Source organism: Microtus oregoni, unplaced genomic scaffold (assembly GCF_018167655.1).
Source record: "Microtus oregoni isolate MIOR12 unplaced genomic scaffold, Mior012 000082F_ref0000272, whole genome shotgun sequence".
In the NCBI taxonomy this organism is placed as follows: domain Eukaryota; kingdom Metazoa; phylum Chordata; class Mammalia; order Rodentia; family Cricetidae; genus Microtus; species Microtus oregoni.
The window spans coordinates 1,991,183-2,010,041 of NW_024544542.1; the positions used below are offsets into that span (position 1 = coordinate 1,991,183).

The following is an 18,859-nucleotide window of genomic DNA, read 5'->3' on the forward strand; positions in this document are numbered from 1 at the left end:
GCCCTCAATACATAGAATTCAGTGTCTATGAATATGCTTCCTTTTGGTTCCTCATGTGAGTGGAACCATCATATGAACATCATATGGACATGGATGTTTGGGCTGATCTAACATATTGGCCATTGCAATAATGCTTTTTACAGATGTTCAGGTTAGATCATGTCTTTTAGTACTTGATTTCATTTTTTTTATAATATGCACCTTGAAAAGGCATTTATGAACCACAAGACAGTTCTATTAATGGCTGGTGGAGATACCACTCTGTTTCTTATTGCTGTTGTGATGTTGCACATTCTGGCCAGTGGATCTCCAGGGTTCTGACTTCTCCGTTCACTGCCAACATTTGCCTTTGCTTACTTTTCCACCTTTGTTATTTCCATAGTAGCTAAACAGTTCTAATGTGTTTGCGGTGAAATCTCCTTGTGATTTCAGTGTTAGCCTTTAGTATCTTCATTGCCTATTTATGTGTTATATTTGAAGAAATGTTTACTCAAGCCAATGTTTCTTAATTAAGTTATTTAATTTCTGCTGAAGAATTACTGGAGTTGTTTCTATATCTGTTCTATGATTTCAAAACTCAGAACATGCTTAAATGGTTTTACATTTTCTGCTCAATTTCTCATAAAGAGTTTAATGTCTGTAGTATTCAGCATATCATTTGTAGATTAGTAACACCTCTTAGTAGAATGAACACAATCATATTTACTAATATGTAAGAAGGATAATCAAGATTGAGATCATCAGAGCAAAAAAAAAAAAAAAAAGCCCAAATTCATATTGCCAGAAACCCCAAAAGACCTAGTGATGATCCAAGGTCATTCAATGTCATTCACTTGTCTAAAAGTAGATGTTTCATTAGTTTATAAAAGGAAACTCTAACTTACAAACAGAAAATATCTCCTAAAAACAGATGAATGTGAACTGCAGTGTCATTACTACCAGTTTAAATAACCAGCTTTTATTTTTATGCAATCATGTTCTTTCCTTATAATGGACCATTGTAAGACTGTGTAGCCAGGAAGAAAAGGTGCCTCAATTTTTGGGTGTACATTTTGGCTTCTGTTAACCATGCCTGCACAGGAGGACTTTCCAGGGTAATCCTCATCGCTGAGCAAGCACGGTGCTTACCTTCACAGCTTCTACTGTGACCCAGTGCTACTCTTCCGGGTTCCGTGATTTTTAGGGAATGTAGATAGGCACACAGAGATTGACTTTCTTGCAGTCATGGTTTAATATAGAGCATTCTCCAAATCAGCATATATGGAAAATGAGAAGATTATTTTTACTATTGGGCATATTACTGCTGTTGTAAAATAAATTGACTAAAAGAAAATCTAGGATCCCGATTGTAGAGATTTCATGGCGTGCATCACAACAATAATTGTGTAGTGTGGAAAAGATAATTCCTTAGCACAGCACAGGAAGGGAAGGGCTATGCATGCAGTCTCCACATCCTCTTCAATAGCGTGACTTTTATCACCAACTTCCTCCCACAAAGCTCTATTACTTAAAGATTCCAGCACCCTAAAGATTACTTAAAGATTAATATGGTAATATGGGATTCCCCTCTGTATACTGTGAATATGTTTTATTGCCACTGGTTAATAAAGAAGCTAATTTGACCTATGGCGGGGCAGAATATAGCAAGGCTGGAAATCCAAGCAGAGACAAAGGACGAAAGAAGGCAGGGTCAGACAGACACCATGTAGTCACCCAAGAAGCAAGACATAAAAAACCATGAGCCTAGTATAAATTATAAAATGATAGAAACTGGTTAATTTAAGATGTGAGAGCTAGCTAGAAATACACCTAAGCCATTGGCCGAACACTGTTGTAATTAATATAGTTTTTGTGTAATTATTCTGGTCTGGGGGCCAGGAAATGGAAGAAAAGTCTCTACTTACATTAGAGGCCAATTCTTCAACACCTGGACTTAGGGAAACATTTATGTCTTGTCACTTTTACATTTTCTTTCTTTCTCTCCTCTTTTCCTTTTTGTTTCTTTTCTCTTTTTTGAAACCCGTTAAAGCAGACTTTTTCTTAATGTCTGTGTTTGTATTACATAAATATATAACTGGTCTAAAAGCAGCTATGGCATCTAGCTATTAATTTTCTCTATCTCACTTTGTGCTAGACTACTGCATCAAGTAGAGAGGCTTCCCTTTTAACCCCTGGCAACTCCAGAACAAATTACATACAAAAACTGTCATTGATTCAATGATATGACTCATAGATATACATTTTCCAAACAAGGAGTGTTTATGTAGATTTATTAGTAACTTTGTATAGGATATAAGGGTACAACAAGTAGTTCAAAATAACTCAGAAGTGATTATAAAATATAGTTCTCAATTTTTAATTAATTGCATATATTTTTCAGAATTATCCGTCATTCTACTCACACAGTTAGGGAAAGAAGTAGATTTCATAAACCCAAGCCAGAAAGTATAAACTGGAATAAGCTTCAGATTTTCAATCTTAAGACTTGAATTTCAGTGGAGAAATTAAGAAAGTAAGTGAAGCGATTGCAACCACCATGAGAATACAGATGGGGAAGATAACCTAAAGAAGATTATGAGATCAGGAATAACAATAAAGCAGAGAACAGGAGGAAATAAAACCAACAACAAAGAAAATACTATACATTTGGTCACTGGACCATATGTAAGTGTCAGGAGTTATGTCGTTTTTGTTTTGATAAGTATTGTGCTTTCTCTCTATGCAGGAAGAACTAACTTCATTCATCCAGTCTGTCTTGTTTTTTTTTCTTTTCAGTCTGTCTTATTTTTTTTTAAAAGGGCAAGTGATTTTGTTTCCAAAATCTTGGTGGAGTATTACTTGCAGAGGCTCATCACTGTTTTGATGCAATAATTATTTTTTCAAGCATGGAAAAAATAAGGAGAATTGTCAAATTGTTATCAGCAATTGACCAGTTAATTTGAAAACTTCTATGCTATTTTTAATGTTTTGAGCAAGATAAACCCTATATATCTATATGTTTTTTGTTTGAAATTCCATTGAATCCTCTGTAAGATGACATAATACAGATTTCTGATTCAGAAAACATGAAGACTTTCAATGTGTTAAATTTCTTTGTACAATATAGGATTGAAGACATGAAAATACTAATGGTGTGCTTAAAATCAATAATAATATAAAAACTGAAATCAAGAAGCACCATTCTTATATAAAAGCTTCTTGATATAAAGGCTACAGACCAAATAGGACAATATTTCCTTATTGGTAAGAAATAGAATAATTATTGAAGAATGGATTGTATCACCACACTGCAAGAAGATTTAAATTGTATTTTGAATTGATCATAAAATAGATATCAAAAAGTGATAAAATTCATAAGTCACTTTAATGAAAGCATTGAATTCTGGATATTTAATGGCTCCGACGTGAAAAAATTCCCTAAGCTGGTGACAACTCAATGGTGCTTACATGGTCTATCAAGAATTATTCTAAAACAGTAAAAATTTCAAAATAATTGACAGTGAAGGACATTTTCAGCGTGCAGGACTGAGACTGAATCATCTTCTATTTCTCCATAGACTATCTTAAAAATCCATTGTTCTTTGAAGGAGCAAAGAGCACAGAGCTAAGTCATGTGGAAAGAGAAAAGCAATATGAGAGCGTGTGCAGGAAGCTGCTGACTTTATAAATTTCCAGATGAATTTTGAATGTTAATTTCACTTATAAGCTTTTTAAATGCTGTAATGGGTTGTGTTTTTTGTAATCTAAATCAAGCATTCATTTAGAATCTAGCATTTCAAAGTCTCCCTCTCTAAACCGTACAACTTTCTCACAACCTAAAACTCACAGCCATTCAATACTGCGAAATTAGAACCACAACCACTCCTCACAAATGTTGTTGAATAAATGAATGCCAAGATTAATATCTTAACAAATAACAATCAATTCATTAAATAAAAATGTATTTATAAAATGTTGTTAAATGAAGAGAATCATACAAGGAGTAGCTAATGTCCTCCCAAAACAACAACAACAAAAACATGATTATGACACTCCATATTGGTTTACTTCATTTTTTCCTATGATTACTCCAGGATTGTAAAACCAAAACACAGGTGCCCATTTCATTTCACTCCTTAATACTTCAACCTGAACCTCCAACAATACAAAAATTTTCTTCATGACAGTTTTTATATGCAAATATTAAGGTTTTACAGCCATCAAAACTAATAATTTGGTTCTGATCTAGTAAAATACTCTCATTTTTCTTTTTAAAAAATGTTAAATGTTTCTTTTTTTTACTTTTTTTTATTGAGAAAAGGAGAAAAAAAAACAAATAAGTTTCCACCTCCTTCCAGCCTCCCATTTCCCTCCCCCTCCTCCCACCCTTCTCCCCCTTTCATCACTCCTCTCCCCCTCCCTCTCCAGTCCAAAGAGCAGTCAGGGTTCCCTGCCCTGTGGTAAGTCCTAGGTCCTCCCCCCTCCGTCCATATCTAGGAAGGTGAACATCCAAACTGGCTAGGCTCCCACAAAGCCAGCACATTACGTAGGATCAAAACCCCGTGCCATTGTCCTTGGCTTCTCATCAGCCCTCATTGTTCGCCATGCTCAGAGAGTCCAGTTTTATCCCATGCTTTTTCAGTCACAGTCCAGCTAGCCTTGGTGAGCTCCCAATAGATCAGCTCCACTGTCTCAGTGGGCGGGTGCACCCCTCGTGGTCCCGACTTCCTTGCTCATGTTCTCCCTCCTTCTGCTCCTCATTGGGACCTTGGGAGCTCAGTCCAGTGCTCCAGTGTGGGTCTCTGTCTCTACCTCCATCCATCACCAGATAAAGGTTCAATGATGATATGCAAGATATTCGTCAGTATTGCTATAGGATAGGGTCATTTCAGGTTCCCTATCCTCAGCTGCCCAAGGAACTAACTGGGGACCTCGGCTTGGGCACCTGGGAGCCACTCTAGGTTCAAGTCTCTTGCCAACCCTAAGGTGGCTCCCTTAACTAAGAATTGTGCTTCCGTGCTCCCCTGTCCAACCTTCCTTTATCCCAATCCTCCTTTTTCCCCAAGTTCCCCCCATCCTCCCCTTCTCCCTTTTCTCTCCCCATCTCCCCTTAGCCCCATCCCACCCCGCCCCCAAGATCCCAATTTTCTCCCCGGCAATTTTGTCTGCTTCCCATAGCCAAGAGGACAACTATATGTTTTTCCTTTGGTTCACCTTCTTACTTAGCTTCTTTGGGATCGCCAAGGAACCTCTGAGCTCCCCGTTGCAGGCTGGCGCCGCGGGGCCAGAAACTCACCCCCGTTAAATGTTTCTTGATTGAATTTACGTGAGCCTCAGACTTTATTTGCTCTACTGTCTGTTCAATTTTATTCACTATCATCTCTCATTTCTTTTAGAACAAGCTAATTATGCTACACACCACCTTCTCTTATCTTGTATTTCTTTGTGCTTTTTCTTGTTTCCATTCACTTATTCCATCAGCAGCCATATTTCCTACATGGAAAGCAGGCAAATGTTCCTGGAACTGGCCTGCACATCACATTCCTACAACGGTCATGTTTAAACACACTGCGAGGTTCATTTGTATCTTGTATGACTCAGTCATTTACTGGGATAGAAGCTGACGCTTTGCTCTTCTCAACAGTTTTCCAAGAGATGTTGGTACAGCTAGTCCAACAGGCACAATTAGTAAACCATTGTTTCTCAATTGAGGCTGTTTGTCTACTCGGTGAAATCGTTAGTTGCTTAGGTAACATAGTTTCTTGAGTGGTGTCTTGTGTCTTATTATGTGTCATATTCAAAGGTGCATATCTTTCAGTGATGTTTAAGTAACTTTCAGAGAGTCTGAAAGTCCAAGAACATTGTGTAATAAATATGTAACTTTTAGATCAGTAATGATAATCTTTAAAAGATATTGAAAAAAATGAGCTTATCTGTACAAATCAAAAGTAAAAGCAAGCAATTACTCACTGGTTTAGCATGTTCCTTATTTGTTCTTTGTGCTTTACATTGGAAGAGAGAATGTTAACTAAAATGTTGCCTCCATCAGATTAACCCTTAGGAATGTCTGTGATGCTGGATTGTTTTCTTGTTTGTTACTGACATTTGGGGCCCACTTTGGGCAGTGCTGTTCTAAGGCAGGTGGGCCTGTGCTGCATAAGAAAGTAGGCTGAGCAAGCCAGTAAGGGGAGCCCTGCATGGTCTATACTTCAGTTCCTGCCTCCTATTCCTGCCTCGAGCCTCCTTTCTTGGCTTCCCTCAGTGATGGACTTTAACCTCTAGCCCAAACAAACATTTCTTCTCAAACTGTTTTAGTCCCGGTGTTTTTCACAGCAACAGAATGCCAGCTAGGACAGTCTCATTGTCAACTTGCATCATGATCAGTGCTCTGTCAGAGTTATGCACATCATAATCCTGGAAATTGGAGGTGTCTGGCACTTAATTCTCATATTCTTCTTTACATAACCATTTTTTCTGTATTTGCTTTGGTTGTACACGTCAGAAAATTCAGATCAAGTTGTGTCTCACACCAACACCATGGCATTGTCCTAGTTGTTCTAGACTGTAGGAGGATGCAAACAGAACAAACTCCAACACCACAATGGGGATGTTTCGAAGTCCAAACCTCGTGGTAGTATGAGAACAGAATTTTTTGCCAAGGAAAAATTAAAATATGTGCTCAGAAAGCCTTCAGGGAGTATAGCTAGATACTCTGGAGAAAGTAATAGATTTCACCTAAGGATAAGGCTTTGTCCTATCCCTTAAACTAACACCTTTACTTTGAGAAAACCAGGTAGGCCTTTTGTTCTTGAATTGTAGTTCTTAATATATATTTTATTTTTATGCTTTCACTTAGACTTTATTTATCTCTGAAATAGTAACATAGTTATTGAAATTAAGTTTTCCAAGGCAATGATCATATAAAATTCCTATAGTGGCAAAGCAAATTTCTGAATCAAATGGCTATCACATTTTGAGTTCTTTGGGGACATATGGTGATTTTTACAGCATCAGTTTGTGAGGTCAGTCCAGTTCATTCATGTCCTCATCGTCCAACACAGAATAGTTCTGTGGGAGAAAGAAAAGTACCTGGCAGATTGGGATCCAATATGAGAACATATCTTAGGTGCTGTGAAGAAGAGAAGATAGAGGGAATTGTGTCTGTCTTGATCTAGTCTGAAGGAAAGTGAGAATTAAGATGTTCAGGGGGCTTTGTCAGAGTTCACACTTTAAACACTAAAGTCAACTGAATATGAGATCTCTGGACACAGTGAATTTAATCTGATTAGCTATAGTTAATAGGTCCTCCTCAAAGACAAAGAGAAGTTCCATAAATAGAATTCTGAGCTCTCTGAGATTCATTTGTTGCCACCAGACTATGTATTTCATTAAGTTTTAAACTTAGTGTGTTCTCAGATATGAAAGGTTGGGCGTCCTTTATTTGGACTGACTAGTGATATAATTTCTTCCCCATTCCAAGTGTGTATAGCAGACAGTTAAGACTTCCTGCCTTACATTGTGTGTAGAAAAGCTGAATTACCTGATTCAGGCAAATAGGTTACAACATTTTTCAAATATTGCATAGTGCAACCTAAAATATGCCATGTTTTATACATTTAAAGGGAAATCTTGCAAAGTTATTGAATGTCTCTTTTATTACTTCAGGCAACCTCACCTTGCTAATAATTCAAACTGCAAAAAATAGCAATTATTAAAACTTACCTCCTCTATTATAGTCAGTAATTTTGCTTAAGTGTGTCTCTGCTGTGGGCACAGTTATATTGTAGTCTAATCTTTGCACTACCTCATGCATAGGTCATCATGAACAAGAAATTAGAGGATCATTGACTCTTTATGATCCCCTATTGTAGAGGTCATTCAGATGGATGTTACCCTTCTAACAGATTTGAGGACAGTTATTCCAGTCTCCTATGATGTTATTATATGCTTAGCAGGATCCACCTATGTATTGATACATCATGTGCGAAATCTATACTGTTAAGCTGTCCTTGCACTGACTGATCTCTGTACCACTCTAGACTTAAGTTAATAAAACACAAGTTTAAGCAAGATATAAAAGTGGTTTAATTGGTTGGGGGTATGTGTGATGTCCCACAGTAGAAGGGTATAGGGCTTAATTGGAAAAACAGTTAAAACTTGATGTAGGAATCTTACAAGGACTTTGTCTGAGCCACACAACTTCATGGTATTCTTCTTACTGCCAGGCAAAAAAAAAAAAAAAAAAAAAAAAAAAAAAAAAAAAAAAAAAAACTCACTTCCTGTAAAGACTAAGTTGAAAATGCATGCCTTTGAAAGGGATATTTTGTCATGAAGTGTTAGTTAGTAGTCTCATCTTTTGGAATAGAAGCTCTTGCTGAAAGGCAAAGGTATCAGGATGAGAAACTGATACCTGAGACTATGGCAGTCTCAGACAGTAGGATATGTTTGTGAAGTTGCCCTGATTACTCATTTACATATGTCTCTTTGTTTTTGCAACTCATTCTAATTTTAGAATCCAGCATTCTCTCCTGTATTCAGATATACCCTGCCAGAGATATCTAAATGTCCTAGACTTAATTACTTTTCTACTTCTTTCTACAATTTCCTGAGCCAAAACTGAAACACTAATAACATGGATAACATATTGTATTGCAGTTCTCGAAAGAAAAAAAATCAATAAAATTGGGGAAACAGAAAGGGAATAGATGATAGATAGATAGATAGATAGATAGATAGATAGATAGACAGACAAAGAGATAGAAGGATAGATATGATAGAGAAATGAGTGAGAGAGATCAGGGATGATAAATGGATACATAAGTATGTGAGTCAGTGAATTATGGGAAACAAGAGGTTTCATATTTTTCCATCTGAAAACCAAGCAGTTAAGGAAGCCATTTGTAGTTTTCAATGTGAGTTTAATGGTCAGATAACTTGGAAAGCTTATAGAGTGAATCTCACTTTGCCTCCTCTCATGCAGTCAGACACAGCGGGTAGAATTTTTTTTTTTTGTTTCTCTCCCTGTTTCTCTATTGTGTCCCTTTAACACATTGGATGATGCCTACCTATTCTGGAGAGGACAATTTAGGTTATCAAGTCCACCAGTTCAAATGCTATTCTCAAAAATAAACCTCTCGAGAGGCACACCTATGTATCATGTTTAATTGAATATTCAACCACCTTATTACCCAGTTGATAAATGAAATTACCCTTCAAACATATGGGAATTATGTACTATTCTTATTATCATCTTTATGCATTCAATTATTTTTATAGATTTAGTTTTAAGAAATTTATTTTAATCCTAATATTCACTTATGAGTAAGTACATACCATGTTTGTCTTTCTGGGTCTGGGTTATCTCACTCAGAATGATTTTTTTTATTAGTTCCATCCATTTGTCTATAAATTTCATGATGTCATTGTTTTTTAGAGCTGAGTAATACTCCATTATGAAAATGTATCACATTTTATTTATCCATTATTCAGATGAGGGGCATCTAGGTTGTTTCCCAGTCCCGGTAATTATGAATAATACTGCTATAAACATAGTTGAGCAAGTGTCCTTGTGGCATGGTTGAGCATCCTTTGGGTATATGCCCAAGATTGGTATAGCTGGGTCTTGAAGAAAATTGATTTCCAGTTGTATGAGAAACCACCATACTGATTCCCAAAGTGGCTATACAAGTTTGCACTACTACCAGAAGGAGAGAAGTATTTCCCTTACTCCACATCCTTTCCAATATAAACTGTCACTAGTATTTTTGATCTAGTCATTCTAACATGTGTAAGATGGTATCTCAGAGTCATTTTGATTTGAATTGCTATGATGGCTAAAGATGCTGGACAATCATTTAAGTGTATTTCGGCCATTTGTGATTCTTCTGTTGAGAAGTCTCTGTTTAGAGCTGTATCTGTTTATTTAAATGTATTATTTGATATTTTGATGTCCTATAAAACGCAACCTCAGAGAGGCTGGATAACAAGGAGGGCCCAAAGAGGGATGCATGAATTTCAGTGGGAAGAGAAAATAGAAGAGATCTCCTGAGTAAACTTGATGGGGTGAAATGGAGGGGATGGGAAAATGAGGAATTGGGTTTGGCAGGCTGGGTGTGGGAGGTGAGTTGGGGGCTTGAGAATGGGACTGAGGGTAGAGTAATGAAAGAGACATCTTGATGGGGGGCATTTTGGGATTAAGGAGAAATCTGGTACCAAGAAAACTTCTAGGAATGCACAAAGATAACCCCAGCTAAGACTCCTAGCAATAGTGGTGAGGGTGCTTGAATTAGCCATCTACTGTAATCAGATTGCCATCAATCAGAAAAATCTTACCTAGTAACTGATGGAAGGAGATACAGAGATTCACAGCCAAGCACTGGGCAGAGCTCTGGTAATCATGCTGAAGAAAACATGAAGGGATTGTATGAGTCAGGGGCATTAAGGTCATGACAGAGGAACCCACAGACATAGGTGATCTGAACTCATGGGAGTTTATGGACTCTGGATCAACAGGGAGCCTTCGTGGGACTGACCTAGGCCCTCTGCATATGTGCGACAGTTGTGTAGTTTGGTCTTTCTGTGAGGCTCCTAACAGTGAGATCATGACCTGTCTCTGCTGTACTTAGCTGTCTTTTGGGAACCTGTTACCCATGCTAGGTTACCTCACCAAACTTTGGTTAAGGGGAGTAGTTTGGTCCTGCCTCAACTGTACTTACACCCATGGAAGGCGTGGTCCTTTCTAAATGGAGATAGAGGAGGAGTAGATGGGGAGGGGGAGTAAAGGGAGGCAGACAAGAGGGAACAGAAAGAGAAGAGGGAGGGGAAACTGTGGTATGTAAAATGAATTTAAAAATTTAAAAATAAAAATTAGAATAAATAAAAAGAAAAGAGAAAACTTATCTTTATTATTTGTATATTATGTGAGTATGTGTATGTGTGCATGTATGTATGTATGTGTATGTTTGGGGTACAATGTGCTTATGGAGGTGAGAAGACAACTTGAAGCTTGTTCTAGTCTAACAGCATGTAGTAATTGGGACTCAAACTCAGGTTTTCAGGCTTGTTAGCAGACACTGTCACCTGTCAAACCATTTTACGAGCCCAAATTAAGCCATTTATAATATCATATTAACTAGTGTTAATGCTAGTTCTCCTGTGAAATTCAATCACACAGACTACTAGAGCAGAATGTGAAGTCCCATGCATCATTTGAATGTGGAACATTTAACGCCTCCATCCCACACAACACAACACACACACACACACACACACACACACACACACACACACACATTGTCTCTCAGATTTTCTAAAGGTATGTTCACTTTTATATCTTAAACCAAATTTATCAATAGGTTTTAAAAGATATAGTGAGCTTCCTGTCACATCTAAGAGGTATTCTCATTAGAAGTTGACACTGAAACACAGTGCTTCATGAGCTGACTCTCATATGCAATGTAGCAATAAGTGGTCATTTCATAGTAAGAAGGGGGGATTTTTTTAAAAACCTATCGTTAAGATAGTCAATTCTCAGAGATACTACTTGGGTTCAAATCCTAACTTCATTTTTAGTTATGTAACACTGAGAAAACTACTTCATCAGTTTATACAGGATTCAATTATGTTATATGCATATGGCTTAGAATGATGCCTGACACAAAATCAAAGCTCATTAAATAATTGTTTAGTGAACTCTTGATAAAGGTTAATTGTGGAAAGAGATTATTCACATAGTATTTGGCAAGTGAAGCAAAAGTTCTTTCTTATTCTATTGCTCTCATGTTATTTCAAAATTTTGTTCATTAACTATTTATTTTCTTGGATGTATTTTATTCTTAAAATGTACTTTACTCTGAAATATGATTATCCATTAAGTTGAAAAATAGCCTTGTTACAATTCCCTTCAATACCTGTGCTTTAGGAACGAAAACCTAATTGTTTTTGAGTAATGATACTGCCATCTCTTTTCTTTATTCAACTAAAGAAGTGGGTACAGCAATAATAAACTATTTAATCACTTAATTACACTCTATATGGAAGCTGCATAGCAGGTAATGCTTCTTTTAAGGATTTCTAAATTACAGACAATTACTGTACAAGGAGATAGAAATAATGCATTGTTTCTTTAGGTGGAAGAGGGTTTCTGAACAAACTCTTTTGTTTGCTTGCTTGCTTGCTTAATATTAACTTGTACCATACATAAAGCAAAAAGTATTTTCTGTTATTCCTTCAGAAAGAGGAAGAGAGGAGAAGAGATGGGGGAGAATGTATTGAACTGTAAACTTTCTCTCCAGCTCTTGGCTTCAAGTAGAGCTGTGTACAAATAAGCATTTACAGTTGTCTTGATGTGACATGTTTGTTTAGCTTTTGGGAAGCTGTTCCTTTGTCTGAAGAATTGGGATAATGAAAGCTCCTCGTGGGATAGATGTAAATACAGCGGCAACCAGGAGGCTAATTATAAACACCAATTCTTTTCTTTGTCATGTATTCAAGATGTTCATTATTTGTTTCATGGTATTTGATAGCTCTGGAAATTTTCGTGTCAATAATAAAAACCAGTTACAGAATGGTCATCTTTAAATTCTCCTGCATCTCTGCTTAGCATCTGGATAGCCTTTAGTAACTGCTGGTATCAGTGGGGCCATCTAACCCTCTGCTGTTTAGCTACTTAGTGTTCAGTTACACTCTTTATCACCATCTACAAAGATTTCCCTTCAGGTCTGTTCTCCCACATTAACTCTCAAATTATTCACTAGATCCTAAGAAAACATATGAGATTATATAAAAATTAAGTATCTCCAAATTACAAATAATCTAAACCCATTTACTTGATGTAGAATGGTCATATTTACACACATATGCATGGGATCTTGAACTGATGATACACAGGACTCTACAGAGTTTATCAACTGTAATATATAATGATGAATTCTAAAATATCTAATTTTTCAGGTTTTTAATTATGCTGAAATGTGCAGAGCATACGCTAAATCATGTGGTTTTAACTTTCCTCTGTCCTTAATAGATGCTAAGGTGTAGATGCAAGAAACTTATCAGCTAGGTGGAAGCTTCATGAATTTTTACTGTACGGAAATAAGATGATATTTTAAGATACATCATAGATAACCTACAAATCTATTTTTAAAGTATCATAAATTAATCCCCCTATTCTCAGTAATATTTTTAAAATCTTTGCTGGACAATTTAACTAAATCTTCTTATTCTACAGTTTCCAATGTGTTCAAAGAAAATTGTTACAGCATATTGGCTGCACACTGAGTTCATATCTACTTTCAGAAATATGACTCAATATCTCCATTGCATATTAATTACAGATTGTTCCTTTTATTAATATAAATATTGAGTAGAAAGAGTAATTACTCTTGAAGCACTAAGTTCAATAGACTTTTCCGGAAAGGTGGAAGTGTTTGGTGCAGCAGCTATAGACACTTGAAATGTTACCGGTGTAATGGAGAAAATGAATTCTTAAATCGATTTGAATTAACTTCGATCAAAAATTTAAAATGCCATAGACCTAGTGCTACCAAGTCATAAACATGATTTTCATATAACTATTGGAATGTAAACAAAAGCATAAAGCGGTGATACAGGCAGAGGACTGAAAAGTGCCGTTGTCGTCCTCTCTTCAGTCTCCAGCACACAGCTACTCCAGCTACGACTCTGGCAAGAATGAGAGTGTGGACCGGGGTGCAGAGGACCTGTCACTCAACAGGGGAGACGAAGATGAAGATGAGCATGATGAACACGAGGATGCTGAGAAGGTGACCGAGACAGACGGTGTAGAAGCCGAGAGGCTGAAAGCGTTCAATGTGAGTCCCCCACATTGTGTGGCTGTTCTGACCACTTCACCTTCATGCCGTTGCTTGTTGGTCAATGTGACTATTCGAGAACCATCTTTGTTTAATTTTCAGAAGGATTTTTAAAGCACGTGAAACACTCTTTGACGAGCAGACACCAGAATTGCTGTGTTTTGTTTTCAATTCGAAAGCCAAATGGGTGCTGAGAACTGGAATTATGCTGTATGAGTATGCAGGTCCGCCTAGGCCAAAGGGGGCTCAACCTAGTCCTCAGATGGTTATGCCTGTTTGTCCTCAGTTATTTCCTTTGTTTTCTTAATTGTGCATGACAAAAGAGTCAACTGTTGATTCTCAGAGATGAGTCCACTGTGCAGTGTGGCGATGTCTCAGTCCCATTTATCATTAAAAGCAGATGTAATGGGTGCTGAGATGTCCTGGTTCTACTGTTATTTCCTGATATTTTTTTCATTTTTTTCTGTCTGTTTGTCTGTCTGCCTTCCTCTACCTCCCTATCCTTCTCTCTTTCTCTCTCTTTATATATATTTATATTCTTAATTCAGCCATTTAGAAAATCTTTAAAAGAGTGTTTGCTTAAAATTTCTGGCTTTCCATTTGCAAAATTCTCCAGTGCATAAACCAGAAAAAGAATAATTTTCCTCTCGGTAATCAAGACAGGAAGCTAGTAACAGAAGAGAGCAGCCCTCCAAACCCTTCTCCTCTGTCTCCCTCTTGCCAACAGATGTTTGTCAGGCTGTTTGTAGATGAAAACTTGGACCGAATGGTCCCAATCTCTAAGCAGCCCAAAGAAAAGATCCAGGCTATCATTGACTCATGCAGGCGACAATTCCCTGAGTATCAAGAGCGTGCCAGAAAACGTATCCGTACTTACCTCAAGTCCTGCAGGCGGATGAAAAGAAGTGGTTTTGAGATGGTGAGTTATAAACTGAACACAGCCCTAGATTCCATCCAAACCCCACATGTAAACCATGGCACTATTTTGTTTCCATCTTAGTGTCTTTATGTTTATTTTTCCATAATGTCAGGTCAAAGGGGTTTTCATTTGCTTGCGTTTATTCCCACTTTCCTTTTCATCCTCCCCAAGCATTTATCCCCTTTGTTTATATGAAAAGGACTCTCTTGGGAGACCAGTGCTCACAGAACCATGTGAAAACATTTCATAGAAAATAAGGATAATACGAGAGAAAATCAGGGAGAAGCCAATTGTCACATGTCATCTGTGTTTGTTTCCTTTCTGTTACTACTCAAGTGCATGTGAGGTTAAGGAGACTTCAACTGAAGGTGCACTTGTTGCTGTAGGCATGTGAGAACGCCTGTCTTTGGAATGTAAAGAAATGAACGCATGTGCTGTCTAACGAATGACGAGCTTTGGAAATGAAAGTCCTCAGGTGTCAAACTAAATGCTTGTTGCCCTAGGTATCATAGCCTCAAGTGATAAATGAGGCTGTACACCACCCTGTTCCGTTGTGCCGGTAGGAGATGAGTTTGCCTGACATTGTTTACTTTGGGGTAGAAACTAGTGAACAAAATATTGTGAATTTCCACTGTGTTTTTATCTATACAAATCCAATGAACATTGACATTGTATGCTTGATGTTTGCCACATTTCAAAGTATGTGCGTGTGCATTCTCAAATGTTAGCTGCTTTATTTCTTTCAACAGTTACTGAAGCTCCAGCCTAGGGCTCAGCACACTACAAAGCAAGCAAATGCTCTGTCGCTGCACCATAACTCCTGCCTTAAAAGTATTTTAAAAACTTTGATCATTTTGTTTTCTCTCCTCATACCTGAAAAGACTAAACAAAACTTTAGATCACTAGTATTTGTGATCTGGCCTTCTGGATGTTTCAGTGTGATGGGTTGAAGTTGCTAAAGAAGAGATAGGTTTCAATGTAAGGCTTTATATTTGGAATTTCATGGAGGTAAATTCTTTTGAAATAAAAGACAGTAAAGGCAAGCCCATCTATTGTCAATTTTCATATTGCTCTCCAAAGCAGAGATGCTCTCTCCTGTACTGGAGAACCATGCTGAGCATCTATTTAGGGATTCTGCATCCACTACCTCCAACTGTCTGCTTTGGGTAAGTTGTCTTTCCTGCCTGTGCTAGGTTCCCCCTCTTCAGACCACAATCATTCCAGTGCCTGGTTCTGGGAACATTCCCATCTGCTAGTACAGACAGTGTTTCCTAGAAATCCTTGCAAGTCATTTCTGGCACAAAGTAAGTCTTCAAAGAATCTGAAACAAGAAAACATTATCATATCTTATTGATTTATCATCCAAGAAAAGTTTCTTATGATGTTTTTATTCAGAAGTTTTAGAGCCTTTCAAATACAAATGTGGTTCTTAAGATTTTTACGTTAAGCCGAGCAGTGGTGGCGCACGCCTTTAATCCCAGCACTCGGGAGGCAGAGGCAGGCGGATCTTTGTGCGTTCGAGACCAGCCTGGTCTACAGAGCTAGTTCCAGGATAGGCTCCAAAAACCACAGAGAAACCCTGTCTCGAAAAAACAAAACAAAACAAAAAAAAAAAACAAAAAAAAAGATTTTTACGTTAAATTGAAAATTTGCAGTACACGAGTCATTTAATAAGCAAAATGGTAGTGCCAAGTGTCCAGATTTAGATAATATAGGTAGCAGAGTGCAAGAGAGAACAAGAAACTCACTTGAAGAACATGAACTAGTTTCCCTGTTATAGATTATCTAATATTATGTTACACGTAACAAAGACTGATAAGGAACAAAGTGATCTCACATCACAGAGTTTACTTTGATACTGGATTTAAGCTACTTAACAGTTGGTATAAAAACCCAGTTGTTGAAAAGGAGAGTTGGCTCAGCCTCCACAGCCTAGGCTCACAAATAAAATTCCCATTGGTAGCTAAGTATAGTTTAGCTTATACTACACATATATTCTCCTTTTAATAAAAATGAAAACATAAAAATAGCATTTATAAATGTTATTTTTACAAGTTTCTGACACTACTTATCTTTCAATGAGATTTAGAGATTCTATCCTTTGGTAAAATTCTTTTTTCTTGGTATATACTATTACATTAATCATTCTTTATTTTTCTAAGATCTATTGTAGACATTGCATCATATAAAATATTGTTATTTTATTGATTACATGTATTTGTTTAACACAGGTGTCTATTAGTAGAAATTTAGTAGAAATTTCTGCTGTGTATGAAAGAAAAAATTTAATTAATACAAAATATAAGTTTTACATACTAAACTTAAACACACTACCGAGAAATATTTAACCTTTAATATTTTCCATCTATTCAGCTTTTGTTTATTCAGCATGTCTCATATAAATAGAACTTCAAAGGTAGCAGGGAGAAATGTGCCACATTAGGCTTGTTGTTGCTAAGGAAAGTCTACCATTTCCTGATCATGATTCACTGAGATGACCTCTGTCTGACACGAAGTGCTCAAATGCGAATTGCAGGATCTGCTGTAACTACATCAATGATGTAGATGAAAATGGACTGGGCAACTTAAGCCATTACTGTCCTTTCTGTTACTAAATTCTCCCTAGTAAGGAACGCCTCCTCGGAAATGAGAAGCACACTCTTATATAGGCACTCTTGAATGTTTCTTTTACTTTCTGTGCCTGTTTCCTTACTATGAATAAGGGATTTGAATAGAATTTCATTCTTTTTCAAAGTCATCTTACAAGAAAAAGAGAGAAAAAAGAAAAAATAGTGAAAGAAAAAGAGGGGAAAAGAAAAAAAGAAAAAAGAGAGGAGGTGTGGCTAATGCAGAGCATTTAAAACAAACGAAAATATGCAGTCTTAACTCTTTTAAATGTTATGTAAGATGACTTTCAGGATTTTAAAATTCAAAATATTAAAACAAAAAAGAAGAAACTTAGTCATTTTCAAAAAAAGTATATTTTTATGTGCACCTTGTTCTATAAGATGTATCAAGTCAATGAGGAAATCAACTCGTTTTTAAATACATGTAAAGGTTACTATAAAGTGTAGGCATATTTGAAGGAGATTGGGTACCAATCAATAGGCTTAGTTCTTGATTTACTTGGGGTCCCTGGGACCAGAAGACCACATAAGTACAGAGAAACCCAAAACCTCTGGATTACGGGTTTCTTGTTGACTTTATGAAATCCAAAATGAGATTCCTACTTTGTGCTTTATCACAACACAAATAATTGAGGATCTTAATGTTCACTCTCCTTTTCTGCCTCTGTCTATACAAAATCTATTCCTGTTTAATATTCATGTCATTTTTTGTTGTCCACTGAATTTAATTAGAGTTACCTGCATGAATATAGATGTTAAGCAATTATGTACTTAAGCAAGGGCAACTTACCAGTGACTACACCATTGAAGAATGTGACTGTCCCTGTCACAGCAAGTGTGATGTGACTGTAGGTCCTCAATGAGGGGCATAGCCTAGTGAGCCTCTTCCCTGTCCATGATGGAATGTTGATGGACCCAATCTTGTATAGGTCTTGTGCCTGTAACCACTGGTGCTCTGACTTCAACAGTCATGTCCTGAAGACGTCTTTCACAGAACTCTTTCCCATCCTCTGTCCCTTCAATGCTTTCAGCCACCTCTTCTACAATGCGCTTAGAACAACGGAGAGGGTGATATCGATGTTCCATTTAGGGCTAAATACTCAACGGTTATTTATTCTCAGTACTTTCACCAACTATGAGTCTATACATTAACTGTCATTTGGTGCAGAAGGAAGTGTCTCTGGCCAAGGACATTATTAACCTCTGGGTGTAAATGTGGATTTTAGAAGACTGAAACACTTTTAATAAGCTTCATTAAACACATTAAACAAACACTAGAATATATGTACATAACTACACACACACATATATATATGCATGTATGAGTTTTTATTTTCTTAGAATTATCCAGACCTAGTAAATTTTGATTGATTTAGTAGAAAAAAAAACATTGTGTTGTGTTCTGCATAATGTTTCTTTTTTTTTCTCTGCATAATGTTTCTAACACATGAATTAGAATCACTGCAAAATTTTCTGGCCACAAATTTCCACCAAGTCCTTATCAG

The 18,859-nt window shown here is 36.9% G+C and overlaps 1 protein-coding gene across 6 annotated transcripts in view; it reads left to right on the forward strand.

Moving 5' to 3' along the window:
- LOC121441864 (nucleolar protein 4) overlaps positions 1–18,859 on the forward strand; it is a 356,406-nt gene that overhangs the window by 260,208 nt on the left and 77,339 nt on the right. For 3 of the 6 annotated variants that reach the window (XM_041643188.1, XM_041643190.1, XM_041643193.1), the window contains exons 7-8: positions 13,629–13,808; positions 14,536–14,727. The exons of 1 other annotated variant lie outside the window; for it this stretch is intronic. In XM_041643188.1, the coding sequence (XP_041499122.1) occupies positions 13,629–13,808; positions 14,536–14,727 (372 nt within the window). The remainder of the gene's footprint in view (positions 1–13,628; positions 13,809–14,535; positions 14,728–18,859) is intronic. 2 more of the 6 variants (XM_041643194.1, XM_041643189.1) reach the window with 1 other exon arrangement.